At 37.6% G+C, this 17,973-nt stretch overlaps 2 protein-coding genes across 9 annotated transcripts in view; one reads left to right on the forward strand and one right to left on the reverse strand.

The window, feature by feature from the left end:
- The first annotated feature begins 187 nt into the window (after positions 1-187).
- Positions 188-1,920, forward strand: LOC136247153 (uncharacterized). 5 transcript variants are annotated; one of them, XM_066038788.1, is made up of 8 exons: positions 188-313; positions 364-542; positions 597-652; positions 704-898; positions 963-1,010; positions 1,408-1,498; positions 1,550-1,759; positions 1,811-1,920. In XM_066038788.1, the coding sequence occupies exons 2-6, from the start codon at positions 439-441 to the stop codon at positions 1,413-1,415; spliced, it is 411 nt and encodes a 136-aa protein (XP_065894860.1). In that variant the 5' UTR covers positions 188-313; positions 364-438; the 3' UTR covers positions 1,416-1,498; positions 1,550-1,759; positions 1,811-1,920. The 5 variants fall into 5 exon arrangements, 4 of the variants coding, with proteins under 4 accessions (XP_065894860.1, XP_065894861.1, XP_065894862.1 ...); XM_066038789.1 differs by having other exon boundaries at positions 1,691-1,759; XM_066038790.1 differs by lacking the exon at positions 963-1,010.
- A 1,938-nt stretch (positions 1,921-3,858) lies between these two features.
- The window catches only part of LOC136247159 (uncharacterized), a 23,837-nt gene continuing 9,722 nt past the window's right edge, over positions 3,859-17,973 (reverse strand). Inside the window, exons 6-17 of one of the 4 annotated variants that reach the window (XM_066038795.1) lie at positions 13,396-13,478; positions 5,931-6,031; positions 5,720-5,843; positions 5,508-5,656; positions 5,388-5,459; positions 5,267-5,335; positions 5,167-5,208; positions 5,046-5,118; positions 4,952-4,990; positions 4,869-4,898; positions 4,048-4,074; positions 3,859-3,994 (exon numbers count right to left, since the gene is read on the reverse strand). In XM_066038795.1, the coding sequence (XP_065894867.1) occupies positions 4,971-4,990; positions 5,046-5,118; positions 5,167-5,208; positions 5,267-5,335; positions 5,388-5,459; positions 5,508-5,656; positions 5,720-5,843; positions 5,931-6,031; positions 13,396-13,478 (733 nt within the window). In that variant the 3' untranslated portion in view covers positions 3,859-3,994; positions 4,048-4,074; positions 4,869-4,898; positions 4,952-4,970. Of the gene's footprint in view, positions 3,995-4,047; positions 4,075-4,868; positions 4,899-4,951; positions 4,991-5,045; positions 5,119-5,166; positions 5,209-5,266; positions 5,336-5,387; positions 5,460-5,507; positions 5,657-5,719; positions 5,862-5,909; positions 6,032-13,395; positions 13,479-17,973 lie in introns of all 4 variants that reach the window. The other 3 variants (XM_066038794.1, XM_066038793.1, XM_066038792.1) reach the window with 3 other exon arrangements.

Raw genomic sequence — 17,973 nt, forward strand, 5'->3', positions numbered from 1 at the left:
CCATCGTCCAATGACCCATGCTCCGCACGATGATAGTTATGGACCACAACTGTGACATCCCTGCTGGCTGTAGTGGTGAAGTGGCGGCGTGGTGGCCCAATTGCTACGATGGCAGTGATCAAAAACAGCTCTAGATGAGTAAGTATTAGACTAAAATGATAGCTTGTGCGATAGGTTTAGTCGTATTAAATTGTTTATTGTGTATTGTATGACAACGGCCTGCAAATGATTGAACTTTGGTCACAGTGCAGTTACATATTTTATCTCAGCTTATGGCGGATGATGAGTGGATACAGTTCATCAGCCATCAATGGTAAGAGTTTGCATGGTCTACTCTTATGATTTTGTATATTATCTCTTCAGAGGTACAGTTTCTTGTCGGACCTCTTAATTCTACAGGTTGTTAGTGTACAACATCTGCAGTGTTAGTTTCCTTCAATGGCAGCTGCTTCCTTTAAAGAATCTGGTAGCGACCATATGTGGACAGTTTTTGTTCTTTTTTTGCGGAGTTGTTCAACCTCATCTTCTAATTACTTACAGCTGTAAGTGCATTAAGCCTGATTGTGTTTTTATTTATTTTCTTTTCAATACGGTAGGAGTTACAGACTTAGTCTCAGTTCTAGGAGATTCTTCTTATTGCTAACATCTGTAAGTAAGTACACTGAGAGTGCCCAGTATACAATTTATATTTACCTTCGTTTAGCTAGGTTTGTGGAAACTGGTCTCATTTCTTTTGGGAACCGGTCTCATTTCTTCATGTTTTCCACTACTTGTTATCAACAACTGACGACTGCTACCTCATGTACGTCTGGCACTGTAAATGTGTTGAGTGCTTTCAAGAACCCGTTTCATCTTGTTTGTCCTTATTTCACTGACCATGCTCGTATTGCTAACAAAAGTAAGTCCACAGAGAGTATGCAAATTATATTATATTATTTTAGTCTTGTTTCAATTGTACTTAGTGATTACAAGATTCTTGGACTTGGTTATCAGTGTATCAGATGCTTCTTGTGAGCTTACGTAGCACATAAAAATGGCCACGTGGTAGGAGTATTTTTGTGAGTTTTGGGTATGGGCGAGTGTCAGACGAAGATTTTTGAACAGTTATATCTCAGCCAAGAGTGAATATATCAAACTCTAACTAGCAGGTATGCTTATACATTAGCCAAAACAATAGGGATTTAACATAAATCAATGCTTGAATGTACTTATTTTAACACTTTATAACCATACCTGCTAGTTACAGCTTGATATCATTGTTCTTGGCTGAGATATGACCGTTCAAAAATCTTCGTCTGATATTAGCCCAACAAAGTCACATACTAAATGGCCATTTTATGTGTGGTTACACTCACTGATAACAACTGTAAGTAATCCAGAATATGAATTATGTTTGCCTCCATTTAGGGTTGTGAGACCTGGTCTTATCACACTTGTCTTAGTTCCATGGATTGTCAGTCTCAGACTCGGTCTCAGTTTTACAAGATTGCTACAAACTGTAAGTACAGTGATTGTTCAGTATACGCATTATATTAACCATCTTTAATAGAATTGTGCGACCTAGCCGCCGTTCTACATGGTAATACTAGGTTTCCAGACAAGGTCTAGGTTTTATGAGATTCTTATTGTTACAAACTTTAAGTCCAACGATTGTCCAGAATACACATTATATTTACCATCTTTGTATTAGAGCTGTGGGACAGTTCTACCAGACGACTAACAGGTTGTCACAGAGTTCTACATGGTGATAATAATACAGGTAATTAGTAATGGAACTTGTGAATTGTATTTACTGTCTTACCTGCTACAGTTGGATAAAGACTGATAAATGACGAAATTGAGTTGATACTGTCATGGCCGGCCAAGGAAGACATCGATTTTACTAGCTGTACCTATTGTGGTTTTAACATATTACAGAATTAAATTATTACAAATATATAATTATAGAAATTATTTAATTAAGGTAGCCACAGATTATGGGAAAGTAAAAAAGTACAGTAGTATAGTAACCAATATATGGTTGAAATAGGTTTAGTATAGTCTGATAATACACTGCACTATACTAGTGATTTAATTTACTGTCTTAAATGTATTCAATAAGCTTGTTATAGTAAAGACTTAATCTAATAATATATGCTGTACTATTTCATTCTAATACTAACATAATAAGACTGTTATAGACCTTATTATTCTGAGCTTTTTTCACAGTGCTAGTATATGCAGGCAACCCCTACTTTTTTCTGTGATCCCTAATTGAACTTAAAATTCCTATTTTGGTATTAGGCTTGTTGTCTTTTATTGTAACATTATTATGAATGGTGAACCTGGGCATACTGCATCAAAAGAAAGAATGGTGCCAGAGTTATATACATAATGTTTTTGTCTGAACACGTTGTCCAACTATCAACTACTGACTCAAAAGTGAAGTGGCCATTACACTTTGCTTTTAGCTATGTTCAGCCCATTACACAGTGTTACAAACAAAGCTCTCTGCAGCATTGGTTTGGGTAGGTTCAGACAACCAAGCACATGACACACCGTCTCACAATTGCAAAACAATAGGTGCATGTTAAAATGATAATGTTGAAAGAGGAAAATTTTGAAATTTGAATGATATGAGATTGACTCTGAGAGCATATTCTGTGGAAATTATGTATCTGAATTAAGCATTGCCATGCATAATAACTACACAAGTAGATGAATCAAGCCTTTTAAATAGACCAATGCACTTCATTGTATGTATAGGTGCAGACAGATATGGATAAATTCCATAGCAGAACCAACTATAATGTATATATCTGCTGAATGTTCTATTAGAGTAGTTGGGTAACTGCTATTAGAGCATCTCAATCTTGTACACCTCAAATGTGACCGGATTTGTGAAAAGGTACCTTTTTCACACACAAAATTTGACCCATTTTTTGATCTTTGAAGCTTCATAACTTATTAGTCATTCCATATAATTGCCTGAAATTTTCCATGAGTGCAGCTAAATTATCTGGCTACATTTTGAAACTAAGAGCAAGTTGATCAGTATAAGCAGTCAAACGGTACATTGTTTTGTTTGCTCAAATGTAAAATGTGTGGAAAAGGTACCTTTTCGCAAATCTGGTCACAAATGCTGATCCGGGTCCTTGGTCCTCAAATGCTGATCTGGGTCCTTGTTGCTGATCCGGGTTGTTGATACAAATACCCATAAACCCACGTGCACCTTATAAACATCTTTCCAAGACATTATCACTGGATTTATGCTAAAGACTTAGCATAAATCCAGTGATAATGTCTTGGAAAGATGTTTAGTACAAATCCAGTGGTAATGTCTTGGAAAGATGTTTATAAGGTGCACGTGGGTTTATGGGTATTTGTATCATTGCTATGCTAAGACTATAAGGTGCAAGTAGGTTTATGGGTATTTGTATCATTGTTATGCTAAGACAAATAAATTTTCATTATAATCCTCAGACTAGGGACCAGTCTATTTTGCTTTTTTTTCACCTATTTTTCTTTCCAGCAATTCTTTTATTTTTCACCTCACAGCGAAACTGGTAGTCTATGACGACCTTGTCCTTGTACGTATAACATACCGTCGTGGATTGGTTACGAGTGGATACAGCGTTCGTATCAGATTTCGTATTATCAGTCGTCTTGCTTCGTGGTGGGACCATTTCTTGGAGACGGAATTCTGTCCGGCACCGTAACAGTAGCTCTCTATCAACACCCAGTACCTCCATCGCGGTAGTATCAAAGCATCCTTTGCCGTATCAGCAGTCCTCTATTAACACCCAGCAACACCGTCGCGGTAGTATCAAAGCATGCTGAACTTTGTCCCAGTAAAACTAGATCCCGTAAAACTAGCCATTTTCCATATAGGTATATTAAATTTTCCGTATACTAAATATTACATATTCCGGACCGTGCATTAAAAAGAAATAAAATGTTAGTCTGAATCTTCAAATATGGCATCCACCGGATCAGCCAAATCAACTTGGTGTACCTAGAAATATGCACCAAATTACCACTTATTTTAACAGCAAAAAATTTACTTACAAGATTTGAAGGTGTAGCATACTGACCCTAAGGAAAAATAAATAATTTAGCATATACATATGATTTTGTACAATGTCTCAAATAGCGGGCTGGATGTTTCTTTCAAGCTACTGCTAAATTCACCCAAACCGCTAGCATAAGTGGAAAATGGTTACAAAGGTACTACAATAAGGATTAACAACACGGTTGTGGCTACACTTGTACAAGGCACGTCCCATAGGCCAACTTATGATGCATATTTGTGGGCTATCAACTGCCTTCATAGTTGTAAGGTTTCCAATACCATGCAGGACGCCCAGCCACTACACCTTACTAGGTGTTCAATTTCATAAGGAAGAAAGGAGCCAAGTCCTAGCGGCTTGCTTCAATTCCTTCATGAGTTATGATGGATTACACAACGTTACCTTTTGTGGCTTATTTTTCACATACTGTAGACATGTAAAAATTCATTATTTCACTCTAATGCTGTTTTCTAAAACTAAGGCTAAAACTTTGGACATCCCAGGCCATCGGTTTTTCTCTACATATAACCAAGAAGTTATTATAAAAAGTTTCAGAAAATTGCAAAACTAGCTGTGCTTTTGGTCACATATCAATAATGTATGGATGTAGCCAAGCTTTTACCACACAAACTCAATCTTAACATTTTAAGCAAAACCCCCTAGATTTGCTGTTGTATTGCCAAAGTATCAATCAACAAACTTTCTTCTCAAAAGTTAACATGATGGTAGTGTATAAAGCAATCCCATTGAAATAACCCAATATTCAGTATGCAATGCTTATTATTTACAGTAATGACAAATTATACACAAACAACTCACCTGCTGTGATGGCAATGATTCTTCATAGTGCTACAAAATCAATAATATGTAAATGTAAGCCTAATTGACACTTTGACACTTACGTTAATGCAATGATCATTGTTATCTGGTCATTGACTGAACTGTAATACAACCAGTTAAGGTACATCACACGGAAGATTTTGTAGGTTAATTTACCTGAAGATAGTACTGGTCTTGTGGAGGCTGTATGTTGCGAGCATAGTACGGTGAAGGTGAATAGCCCTTTGCACTGTGCAGCTAAACTAAACATATGAACTTTTATACTGTACACACATACATCTGAATAATCATCTTGCAGCAGAGGATAGTGTGTGAGGCTCTGAAAATAGATAATAGCCATCAGAAGAGGTATTTGCTATGTCATACGTAGTACGTACCTCAGAATCATAAGCTGCGTGCATCTGATCATGACCTGTACCACCACTAGCAACAGCTGGATCTTCAACCTGTAGTGGTCAAAATAAAATCACAAATGATACAGCTTAGCTGTGTACACACCTGTTCCACTTCAGTATAGGAGGATTGCAACTGGTGACCATTTTGTGGTGCATCATGATAAGCAGTTGTTACCTAAAAATGTATCATCTGTTACGCTATACTAATTATAAGTTAACACACAGTAGGACTTATTGACCGTGCTCTCACTGCCCAAGCTGGAGCTCCCCTCTGGGCCTCACACACTAGTGGAGTAGACACTACTCTGGGCTTCTTCAATACACTTTTCACTGTCCACCTTTGATCCAGCTCTTGAATGAAGTCTTCTAGTTCTATCAGGGAGACCATAAAATCAGCCTTGTTGTAAGAAATACCATTCATGTAATGTAACTAACCAGTAGATCGCCACGATGGTGAATGTGTTCTGTAAGAGCCTTCACCGTCATCACTCTCTTCAGTCATATAGGCTGGTATGATTTCTCTCCATCTTTTCTTTTCTTCTTTCGTCGCGCATAGCTTCTTGCGACGATCATACAGCTGTTTCCACAATATTGAAATTTATTGATGCGCCCAAAGAAAACTAACCGCTTTCTGCCTGCTCCTCACTTTGGTGTTCCTGTCATTGGCTTCTTTAATAGCCACCCTGTCAGGCCTCACATCAGTAACTAGCTTTCGCCTACGGGATTTGTAGTAACGATGAACTGCCTCTAATATTAATAACCAACATCTATATATGTAAATACAATATGTAATGTGTACTAAGTTACATGACCCAAACAATATATACCAGTATGCCTTGCAAATCCCAGATTTTTAACAAAAAAACTATATGTACATGTTCCATCAATTTTTAAAGTATATACAGCAGGAGTTGCTAAAAGCTGACCAATTTAGTAATATGTAAATAAAGGGTGTAAGTACCTCATTAGCGACGAAACTTTAAAGCATACGATGCGTACCGTAGTCTCAATTGGGTGTAGTCTCATGAAGGTACAAATATCACCTGGTGACATTGCTCTTACTTCAATGCAGCCAAAACGTTGGCTGGTCAATCAGAATTATAACCCCAATCATTCAGAAAATCACGATGCAGAATTTACTTAAAACAACCTTGAATTATAGAGGAAGATGATTTATTTTAAAACTTCAGTGCTGGTCACTGTAAATTTCTTTTGAAATATTTGAGCCAAAATTCTGCAGTTCTCAAGTGCAATGAAAAGACGACTTGAGTCACTTGACAATGAACAATTAGGTGAGAAAAGGCAAAATATGGAATAATGGAACGGCAGAATTACAGAATAAGCAAAACTTTGAATATCCCTACAAGGCGAAGATGAGACAACACTAAAACTATGCTCAGCAATTCTCAGGACGATCTTGAAATAGAATCACTCTAAAGTAGAAAAGTACCAATACTGACATTACGTAGTATCACTGCCTATATTACTGGTATCGGTACCAGATCCATATTGGCAATCAAGACACACGGTAGTGTGTCGTGCGGCCCAAGAAGCCGGCGCGCAACCCCGTGAGTATATTGACAGGAAGAAAGAAAACGCAATTTTCGCACCTCCGTAGCTCTGTGCTGCCTTGATGAAACAAGACAAATTTTGCTGTGTACATTCCCTCCAACTTCAGTACTCCACATTCCAAATTTGAGCGAAATCGCTTCAGGAATTCCTGAGATATACGACTTCAAAAATTGGCTTAGTTTCTTCGTTTTTTCTTCTTCTTCTTCTTCTTCTTCTTATTTTTCTTCCTCTTTTCGCACACTTACAAAAACTGCTATAAAACGCGAACGCGTTATCCGATTGCCTTGAAATTTGGCAAACAGAAGGGGGGGTATAAAGGCGCATCTCTGTACCAACTTTGGCTGGAATATCATGAACAGGCAAAGCGTTATGAGCGATTATGCACGAAAAATAACACCAATATGTTGTCACGCCTACAGGGTAAACCGCGTATGGGAAGAAGCTGAAAATCGGTGGGTGAATAGGTTAACTATTGAACCTCAAACCTTTTGTGGTTTGAAAGAAATCGAGCTAAAAACCAGGAAGATACAGCGAAAAAATCAACAGTGTGTAACAATTACGCAATCGAGATTAGCAAATTTATTATTATTATTATTATTATTATTATGCTTGCTACGCCTACCAGATAAACCACTTGGGGTAATGCTTTGAAAATCGCTGTACAGATGGAGTTATCATCTTAGAAAGGCTCTTCAATGGTGTAGGAAAATCAGACTTAAAGCCACGGAGTTATAACACGAAATCCAACTTGGTGTAGCAAGTGCGAGATCGAGATACTCTAATAGAGCAGTCATCCTAATAGAGCAGTCACCCTGAACAGAATTCAAGAGATCAGTTAGAAATAAGTAACCTGTATAGAGATCAGCTACAAACAAATCACCCTGTAGAGAGTTCAGCTACAAACAATTCACCCTGTTCAGACATCAGTTAGAAGAAGTTTTCTTGTAGAGAGTTCAGTTACAAACAAATCACCCTGTTGAAAGATCAGCTAGAAGATGTCACCTTATAGATAGTTCAGTTACAAAGAAACTACCATGTAGAGAATTCAGCTACAAACTAGTGACCCTGTAAATACATCAGCTAGAAGAAGTTACCTTGTAGAGAGTTCAGCTACAAAGAAACCATTCTGTAAAGAGCTCAGCTGCAAATAAATCACCTATACAGAATTCAGCTACAAACAAATCACCCTGTAGAGAGATCAGCTAGAAGAAGTTACCTTGTAGATAGTTCAGCTACAAACAAATCACCCTGTAGAAAGATCAGCTAGAAGAAATCACCTTGTAGAGAGTTCAGCTTCAAAGAAGCAATCATGTGAGAGATCAGGTACAAACAAATTGTCCTGTAGAGAGATCAGCTAGAAGAAGTTACCTTGTAGAGAGTTCAGCTACAAAGAAACCATCATGTAGATAGTTCAGGTACAAACAAATCACCCTGTAGAAAGATCAGCTATAGAAGAAATCACCTTGTAGAGAGTTCAGCTACAAAGCAACAATCATGTAGAGAGTTCAACTACAAAAAAATCACCCTGTAGAAAGATCAGCTATAGAAGAAATCACCTTGTAGAGAGTTCAGCTACAAAGAAACAATCATGTAGAGAGTTCAGCTACAAACAAATCGGCCTGTAGAGAGATCAGCTAGAAGAAATTACCTTGTAGAGAGTTCAGCTACAAAGAAACCATCATGTAGAGAGTTCAGCTGCAAACAAATCACCTGTAGAGAGTTAAGCTACAAACAAATCTCCCTGTAGAGAGGTCAGCTAGAAGAAGTCACCTTGCAGGGAGTTCAGTTACAAAGAAATAAACCATGTAGAGAGTTCAGCTGCAAACAAATCACCTGTAGAGAGTTCAGCTAGAAACAAGTCACCCTGTAGAGAGATCAGCTAGAAACAAGTCACCTTTTAGAGAGTTCAGCTAGAAGAAGTCACATTGTAGAGCTACAAACAAAACTACCATGTAGAGTTCAGCTGCAAACAAATCACCCTGTAGAGAACTCAGCTACAAACAAATCGCCCTGTAGAAAGATTAGCTAGAAGAAGTTACCTTATAGGGAGTTCAGCTATGAACAGATCACCCTGTAGAGAGTTCAGCTACAAACAAATCACCCTGTAGAGAGTTCAGCTACAAACAAATCACCCTGTAGAGAGTTCAGTTACAAAGAAACCACCATGTAGAGAGTTCAGCTGCAAAAAAAATCAATCACTCTGTTGAGAGTTATGCTAGAAGAAGTCACCTTGTAGAGAGTTAAGCTGCAAATAAATCACCCTGTAGAGAATTCAGCTACAAACAAATCACCCTGTAGAAAGATCAGCTAGAAGAAGTTACCTTGTAGAGAGTTCAGCTACAAAGAAACCACCATGTAGAGAGTTCAGCTGCAAACAAATCACCTGTAGAGAGTTCAGCTAGAAACAAGTCACCCTGTAGAGAGATCAGCTAAAAACAAGTCACCCTGTAGAGAGTTCAGCTAGAAGAAGTCACATTGTAGAGAGTTCAGCTACAAAGAAACTACCACGTAGAGAGTTCAGCTGCAAACAAATCATCCTGTAGAGAGTTCAGCTAGAAGAAGTCACCTTTTAGAGAGTTCAGCTACAAAGCAACCACCATGTAAAGAGTTCAGCTGCAAAAAACTCAATCACCTTGTAGAAAGATCGGCTAGAAGAAGTTACCTTGTAGAGAGTTCAGCTACAAAGAAACCACCATGTAGAGAGTTCAGCTGCAAACAAATCATCTATAGAGAGTTCAGCTAGAAACAAGTCACCCTGTAGAGAGTTCAGCTAGAAGAAGTCACATTGTAGATAGTTCAGCTACAATGAAACTCCCATGTATAGAGTTCAGCTGCAAACAAATCACCCTGTAGAGAACTCAGCTACAAACAAATATGCAGTGTAAAAAGATCAGCTGGAAGAAGTTACCTTGTAGAGAGTTCAGCTACAACGAAACCACCATGTAGAGAGTTCAGCTACAAACAAATCACCTGTAGAGAGTTCAGCTAGAAACAAGTCACCCTGTAGAGAGATCAGCTAGAAACAAGTCACCTTGTAGAGAGTTCAGCTAGAAGAAGTCACATTGTAGAGAGTTCAGCTACAAAGAAACCACCATTTAGAGAGTTCAGTTGCAAACAAATCACCTAGTAGAAAGTTCAGCTATGAACAGATCACCCTGTTGAGAGTTCAGTTAGATACAAGGAATCCTGTAGAGAGATCACCTAGAAGTATCGCCTTGTAGAGAGTTCAGCTACAAACAAATCACCTGTAGAGAGTTCAGCTACAAACAAATCACCCTGTAGAGAGATCAGCTAGAAGAAGTCACCTTGTAGAGAGTTCAGCTATAAAGAAACCACCATGTAGAGAATTAAGCTGCAAACAAACACACTGTAGAGAACTCAGCTACAAACAAATCGCCCTGTAGAAAGATCAGCTAGAAGAAAAGTTACCTTGTAGGGGTTTCAGCTACAAACAAATCACCCTGTAGAGAGTTCAGCTACAAAGAAACCATTCTGTAAAGAGCTCAGTTGCAAACAAATCACTTGTACAGAATTCAGCTACAAACAAATCACCCTGTAGAGAGATCAGCTAGAAGAAATTACCTTGTAGATAGTTCAGCTACAAACAAATCACCCTGTAGAAAGATCAGTTAGAAGAAGTTACCTTGGAGAAAGTTCAGCTACAAAGAAACCATTTTGTAAAGAGCTCAGCTGCAAACAAATCACCTGTACAGAATTCAACTACGAACAAATCACCCTGTAGAGAGATCAGCTATAAGAAGTTACCTTGTAGATAGTTCAGCTACAAACAAATCTCCCTGTAGAGAGATCAGCTAGAAGAAATTACTTTGTAGAGAGTTCAGCTACAAAGAAACCACCATGTAGAGAGTTCAGCTGCAAAGAAATCACCCTGTAGAAAATTCTGCCAGAAACAAATTGCCCTGTAGAAAGATCAGTTAGAAGAAGTTACCTTTTAGAGAGTTCAGCTACAAAGAAACCATTCTGTAAAGAGCTCAGCTGCAAACAAATCACCTATACAGAATTCAGCTACAAACACATCACCCTGCAGAGAGATCAGCTAGAAGAAGTTACCTTGTAGATCGTTCAGCTACAAACAATTCACCCTGTAGAGAGAGCAATTAGAAGAAGTCACCTTGTAGAGTGTTCAGTTACAAAGAAACCACCATGGAGATTTCTGTAATCAATATAATATTATGTGACCGGATTTGCGAAAAGGGGTCTTCCACACACATCCAATTCCGTAACCGTTGGAGACCATAACTCAGTGTTCAAGTAACATATTAACCTGACAATTTCACCACGTATTCAGCTATAGTGGTGCTCACCACTGTCCAAAATTCAAGGCAATAGCTCTTTCCAATCTGAAGTTATCAATTGTCAAAGTTGGCAAATTGGATGTGTGTGGAAGACCCCTTTTCGCAAATCCGGTCACATATGTATTATACAGTATATATAATTTGTACATTTACGGATAAAATATTTGAAGTACATCTACTTCATCTTTTCTTCTTCCGAAAAAAACATAGCCATAGGTTAAAACAGTCCCAAAGCTGGCCATAGGCCGGCTTTGGGGGTATACAATACAAAAAGAAATGAAATCTAATCCAAAACAGCCAAGCTGTAAAAAAAGTGTGCGGCCCTCAGAAAGGCTATGGTGAAAAAAGATGTGAAATCCAAGGTGGCGGCCAAGAAATGGCTGTGATGGTAGGTTAATGGTAAAAATTTCAATAATGACAATTTAGGTAAATTTTGTGAAGCGGCACAAAAATTCACCTGAATTGTCGTTATTAAAATTTTTACCATTAACCTACCATCACAGCCATTTCTTGGCCGCCACCTTGGATTTCACATCTTTTTTCACCATAGCCTTTCTGAGGGCCGCACACTTTTTTTACAGCTTGGCTGTTTTGGATTAGATACATACTAAGAGTGAAGACTTACCACATTTCCTACATTTTCAACCATCATTAAATAAGTTTCTAGTAGCAAATAACTTACAGTAGTTATGCAAACAAACTAATACCTTGCTACCGGGGCTCTTTTTAAACTATTGGCACACACACACACACACACACACACACACACACACACACACACACACACACACACACACACACACACACACACACTCCATGTGCATTCTAATAAATGCTCCACGTCACATGGTGCTTAAAGTGCAGTTAGGTACAAAAACTTCAGTTCTTTCTGCTGTACTAGCTAATATCAGCTATCGCTCTAAGTTAATAGCCCTAATTTATTGCATACACCTTTCTATTAACAGGTGAAAGCTAAAGCAGGATTTTACCTTCATTTTTTTTATTTGCTTAGAGATGGATGACTAACAGTTGAGGAAGATGATTAAGTAGAATAATTATTGAAAACACAGAATACGGCAAAATGCAATAGCAGAGTTGCAGAAAAGTGAAATTTGAAATCTACCGAATCCGATCTGGCTTTATATGCTCTTCACCTCATATAATCACAAACACAAGACAACAATAGAACAATGCTCAGTGATTTGAAGGGCAGTCTTTAACGAATCGAATAATGCTAGTAGTAAATTATCGAATAATTATTTCAGCACTATTTCAAATGCATTTCACCATAACTTTGCCACTTCACCATAACTTTGCCACTAAAATTTAAGTTCTCTTTGCTGTACTAGCTAATACCAGCTATCACTCAACATTACCTGCCCCAATTTATTAGTGTACACCGTCTTCTACGAATATAATCTCTCAAACCCTAATTAAATGGTCATGAATGAGCCTATAATCCAAAATTATGTCACAAGCAAAAATGGCTACACATTAGCAGGTAAACTTTGATGACTCTTCTATGGCCGATAATTTTGAAATCTCAGCCAAGAATGAAGATATCAAAGCATAAAGTAGCCTACAATAGAGGTAGCTATGAAAACCACTCAAAAATCGCTTCTACATACTCTAAAAACCATACCTGTGGGTTAGAGCCTGATATCTCCATTAGCTGAGATATGACTGTACAAAATTTCCCCCTTTTCTGTCAGCCATAGAAAAATCATAACAGTCCTTCTACTAAAGCCGCTATTAGTTTTCCTTGTGATGCAATTTTGCTCTGCTCTCCAGTGACTTCCAATTTATTCATGCAATGAAGTAGCGTAGGGCTGACAGACTAAAGTCACCATGGTGCAAGCCATGTCAGGTATCAACCTTATGATATGACAAAGTTTCTTTCCAACATAAAACTGCTGGTGCCATTTACAGAACAAGAATATTAAATCACATGCATGTACAGCTTGAACGGGAGTCTAAGACCAAAGTGCAAAACAGTTCATCAAGTTTATTATTGCTCCACCATATACCCCCATTTCAGGAAGGAGGAGAACTAGGAAGGGATTCGACCTAATCTACCAACTAACATTGTAAGTCTATCTCCCTCCATTGTCAGCAAATACCTGGGTCTTCTATTAATTAACCCCCCACCCCTGGGACGCAATTTTAGTCTAATCCTCTCGTTTTCCTGCGTCGGGATACATGGGACAAAACATGAAGTCTTACTTATCACTTGCTTCAGAGGATATTTCTCAACTAGTTGCCCAATTAAATAGTCAGCAACAATTTGATTCTGCTCACTACGATACCTGAGAGGTAGAAACATTTCAGAGCACATACAAAAATTACAATAAAAGGTTACATATTGTTCGATTATAACTATTGTAAATACCATATGTGATCGACCCGCTGAGCAAAAACCTGACTAGTTTGCATTTTTCTCAAACTTCATTTTATGACTTCTTGGTTGTCTACAGTGAAAACAAAATGGGCTGCCAAAGTTATAGCCTTATCTGATGAATAGTTGTGGAGTTATAGCGATAGACAGCAGGAAGAGCAAAATAATCGATTTGTACAGTGCTTATACGGATAAAAAATTACAGGCGCTTGTTTAATCCATCATAACTCGAAAAAGAAATAAGCTACGGAGATGGGACTTGGCTCATTCTCTTCCTTATGAAATGGGGCACCTCGTAAGGTTAACTAGTAAGCCTACAGATACCCACAGATTTAAGCACAAGCGCTGTTTGAACTTAAAAATGGCGACGTGACGCCCGTTTTTACCGCAACAGAAACTAACGCTTATAACTCACGTTTACTTCATGGCACTGAAACGAAACAAAGATATTCGTACTCACCATTAACTGAGGAATCAGTTGGTCACTTAGTTGTCGTGATTTGAGCTTAGTTTCACTGTTCACTGAATGGATTAAAATTCGCTTAAAATAATTATTGCAGTACGCATTTTTACCCAATGTATTCCAATGGGATTTATCTCAAAATCAGAATTATGCAAACTAGTGGGGTTTTCGCTCAGCGGGTCACATATGGTAACAACAATGTACAGCTCAAAAAGTCTGCACTTTGATGCAAAATAATTTTTGGCATCATTTTAATTTGGCAGAATGCACATGAGCACTTTGCATAGTTGCATACATTATTTTTAGTAATATTAGTGTCATTGTAACTTGGTACTACACTTCCAATTTGCCAAATCGCCAAATTAAAGTTACTGCAAAAATTTTCTACACATAATGTATTTAGTATTGCATCCTTGTTCTCAGAGGTTGGAAGCACTCATGTGCTTACAAGTATAAGCAAAGATTAGTAATTTTACAACCAATTACGGACCATAATAATAAAAAGTAAAGGAACAAGGTGGCTGCTTATACATCTACTGAAATACTAGTGGACATTTAATCTCTAATAACTATACAACAGAAATACAGACTGAATTAGGGATTAATATATCTGCAGGCATAGACAACCACTATTGTTTCTTCACTTTTTTATTACTATGATACCTAAATGGCTGTAAATTAATATTTTTTGCTAATAATTGTTTGTTAAAAACATGATTATGATTTAGTGAACTCGTGCCTACAGCTTTAAAAGAAAAGATGGCCACCATTTGCACAAGCACATGCACTAAGAATTAATTAGCAGAAGGTTAATAAGTCAGTGTGCCTCGTATCCAACTATTTTCAGCCCATTATACAGTGTTCCAAAAAGAAACTTGAAAAATACCTCTACAACCAATCCAGCCACTACAGAAAAGACGAAACATTCACTCATCTAAACACAAACCATCAGCTTTCAATTAGCGTAAGGCAAATACGCCATTACGCTCTGTTTTCAGTTACCGATACGTCGAACACGATACCTAACATTTCAAGCAAGGAATAGTTTGTAAAGCACCTCAGTACTCAGGGAAGTCTCTTACTGTAAGTTTTGCACTGAAGCCATAGCATGCATACCGCAAATCGTCACCTATGCAAAGGAACTGGGCATTGTAGCTGCTATGATTGGCGAAAAGGCACATCTAGGGACAAAGCGACATAGAACAGTGAAGAAATCAGGCCTGTAGCCTTATCCATTGTTTAGATGCGCTGGGCTGAATCAGTTAGTACAAAATTCTGTCAAATACTGTAAGAAAATTTCATTGCAACTTGTTAGAGTAGAAGATAAGGGTTTAGGATAAATCTGAAAACTTTTTTGAGCTTGGCCATCCCTAACCAATACTGCCAAGTTTCATTGGCTGTTTTTTGTGCGTGTTTTTAAAATCAGTAAGCTTAGGCTCGAAGGTGGTTTCTTTTCCGAGTTGAAAACCAGGCATACTGACTTTACAAAAACACTGTAAAGGGCTTTCCTAGCAGATTTTTCTGGCATTCTGCAACTGAAAAACACTGTTAGTAGTAGGCTGTTCAGTCTCCCAGGAAGTGCATATCTCATCATTGTAAAAGTGAGCGTGACCCATACTTACGCGAGCAAAAATAAAGAGCAGCCCAGAGGCTTTATCAAAGAATACTAAGATACACAGACTATAAAATAGTTAAGAAGATACTTCTGTGTGTAATATTCGTTTAAAGCGGTTGTGTAAAATGTGTTTCCTTAGCAGCACATAGCAACATATTTCATGAATTATAAGTAATTCAAGAATTACAAAATACTCCATTGCAATAAATTGCATGTGAATTATTACAAAACAAATCAAAGTTTTATTTATAGTACAGCTTATGTAATATTGTTGCATTGTAGTGATAAGCTAGGTAGAGCTGGTGCCTGGTTTTGAGAAGTAGCACAACATGAACTTGTTTTGAGTGATATTACAGGGCAAGAAACCCCAAACCTTCAGGATATTTAATAGACAATGATACTGTATAATAATGTTAAATGCATATTTGGACTTGAAATCTCATGTGAGTCTAAAAAGCTGCAATACAAAACTAGCAAAAAATGAATATCAATTTCTAAAGGCGCTTAAGTTGGTGCTAAAGCAATAACGCACATACCTGAGAAAAATGTTTTGTATCTCAATTTTAGACAAACAAAATGAAATTAGTGATTAATTTTGCGTGGAACAAGCTGCACATATAGCATTTGTAGCAGGTAAAAAGTGTAGAACTGGTCTCGAAGCAAGAAATCGGCAGTACTAGGTGGACCACAAAAGATACGTTATCTTGCGACAACCTCAAGTTTTAGCTCCGATACTTCACACGATGAAAGCATACTATTACGGGAATCATTATATGTATCAATAAGTGGAAGCAAGCTACAAGTCGAAGTATATGCCATTTCAAAGCAAAGGAAGGCCTTGTCCTACCATTTGCATTAAGCGAACAAAGCCATACAATGGATATTAGATATATGGGAACGTAGAATTATTCAGATAGTATTACTTACTATTTCTACGAAGTTTTGTGGTGATTCAATCCGTATTTACAAAGAAAGGGATGTTGATTCAATCCTTATTTACAAAGAAAAGGATGTTTGTAACACTGCATGTAAGACCTTGCTGTTGACAAATAATTATTAGTGGAGCTTGTTTCGCCACCTGTTGTAATTGGCTTTGTCAAGGAGAGTTGAATTTGTTTCAGTCCACCTGAACCATGTAATGGCAGCTGATGCTAACAACTTACTTGTTACTTGAATGTGGTAGGTTTACATGTTGCTAGTGTAATATTTGCTTTGCTAGTGTAATATTTGCTTTGCTAGTGTAATTATGACTAGCTCCTAAAAATTTTTTGTTTAGAATAAGTCATGTTATGTCATAAGTATTTACTATGGCTTCTAGTGGGTGTCATTACTTTATCACCACCTTAATCACTTCCAAGCTCCTCTGCCTTGTAAGTTTGCTTGTCAACATTATGACCAAAGCTGAACATATCAGTAGAAGCTGAACATATCAGTATCAATAGACCGTAGCTAGCTAGACTTACAAGGATTGTTATACTTGGTGATTATGCATTATTATGGTGCAGTTGGTAACATAACAACAAAGGTGTAATGCAAGCCTGTTCAGTGTCATGTGTTGTTTAAGTACTCCCAGCTTGCTAGTATAGGTAAGACATTCAGTGATAGCATTCTTCAGTAGATAAACAATCCCAAAAGAATGATGTGATGATCACCGAGGCAGAGCCAAGGTGATTATTATATCATCATTGCTGAGAGGTATTTATCCAATGAAGAATTAAACCTTATGACTAGGTGAACAAGTTGATGTTGTGATACTTCTAAAACCAGGCGCCACTGTGTTGCTCTACTTAAACTTAATCACCATTCACCAATGCTATACTATTATACAAAGTTAATTTTACATGCTGTAAAAGACAGAACTAAGACACAGTTACGCATGCACTTCATTGTAATTTAGTATTTCGTAATTCATGAAATACAAGTATTTCCCGAAATATGTTTCTAAGTGTTGCTAAGGAAGCATAATTGTAATAAACCACTCTAAATAACACATTACGCACAAAAGTATCTTCTCAACTGTTTTATAGTCTATCTATCATATTATTCTTTGAAAATTCTCGCAGCAAAGCCTCCGGGCTGCTCTTCATTTTTGTTTGCGTAAGTACGGGCAGAGATAATAGAGGGCGTAAACGGGATTGGAAACGGCTCACATGCACCCAATAGTCTAATACTTTCTACCACTTTCTATCCGTGTAATGCGAAGTTTTCGCGGTTAGTTTCCCTCCTTTTTGGAAAGAGAACTTTGTTGCTACGCTGGTGTAACAGGTTTCGTCTTGTGTCGTATCTCGTGTCGCTCTATTGCTACCGCAGGAACTGTATAGCTGGTAT

Source organism: Dysidea avara, chromosome 2 (assembly GCF_963678975.1).
Source record: "Dysidea avara chromosome 2, odDysAvar1.4, whole genome shotgun sequence".
NCBI classification, from domain to species: Eukaryota; Metazoa; Porifera; class Demospongiae; order Dictyoceratida; family Dysideidae; genus Dysidea; species Dysidea avara.

Excerpts from the sequence above, each read along its gene's own strand:
- LOC136247153 (XM_066038787.1), top strand. The coding sequence starts at position 439 with ATGGCAGCTGCTTCCTTTAAAGAATCTGGTAGCGACCATATGTGGACA. Across the intron at positions 543-596 it reads TCTTCTAATTACTTACAGCT|GAGTTACAGACTTAGTCTCA; the intron begins GTAAGTGCATTA and ends TCAATACGGTAG. Across the intron at positions 653-703 it reads CTTATTGCTAACATCTGTAA|CTAGGTTTGTGGAAACTGGT; the intron begins GTAAGTACACTG and ends ACCTTCGTTTAG.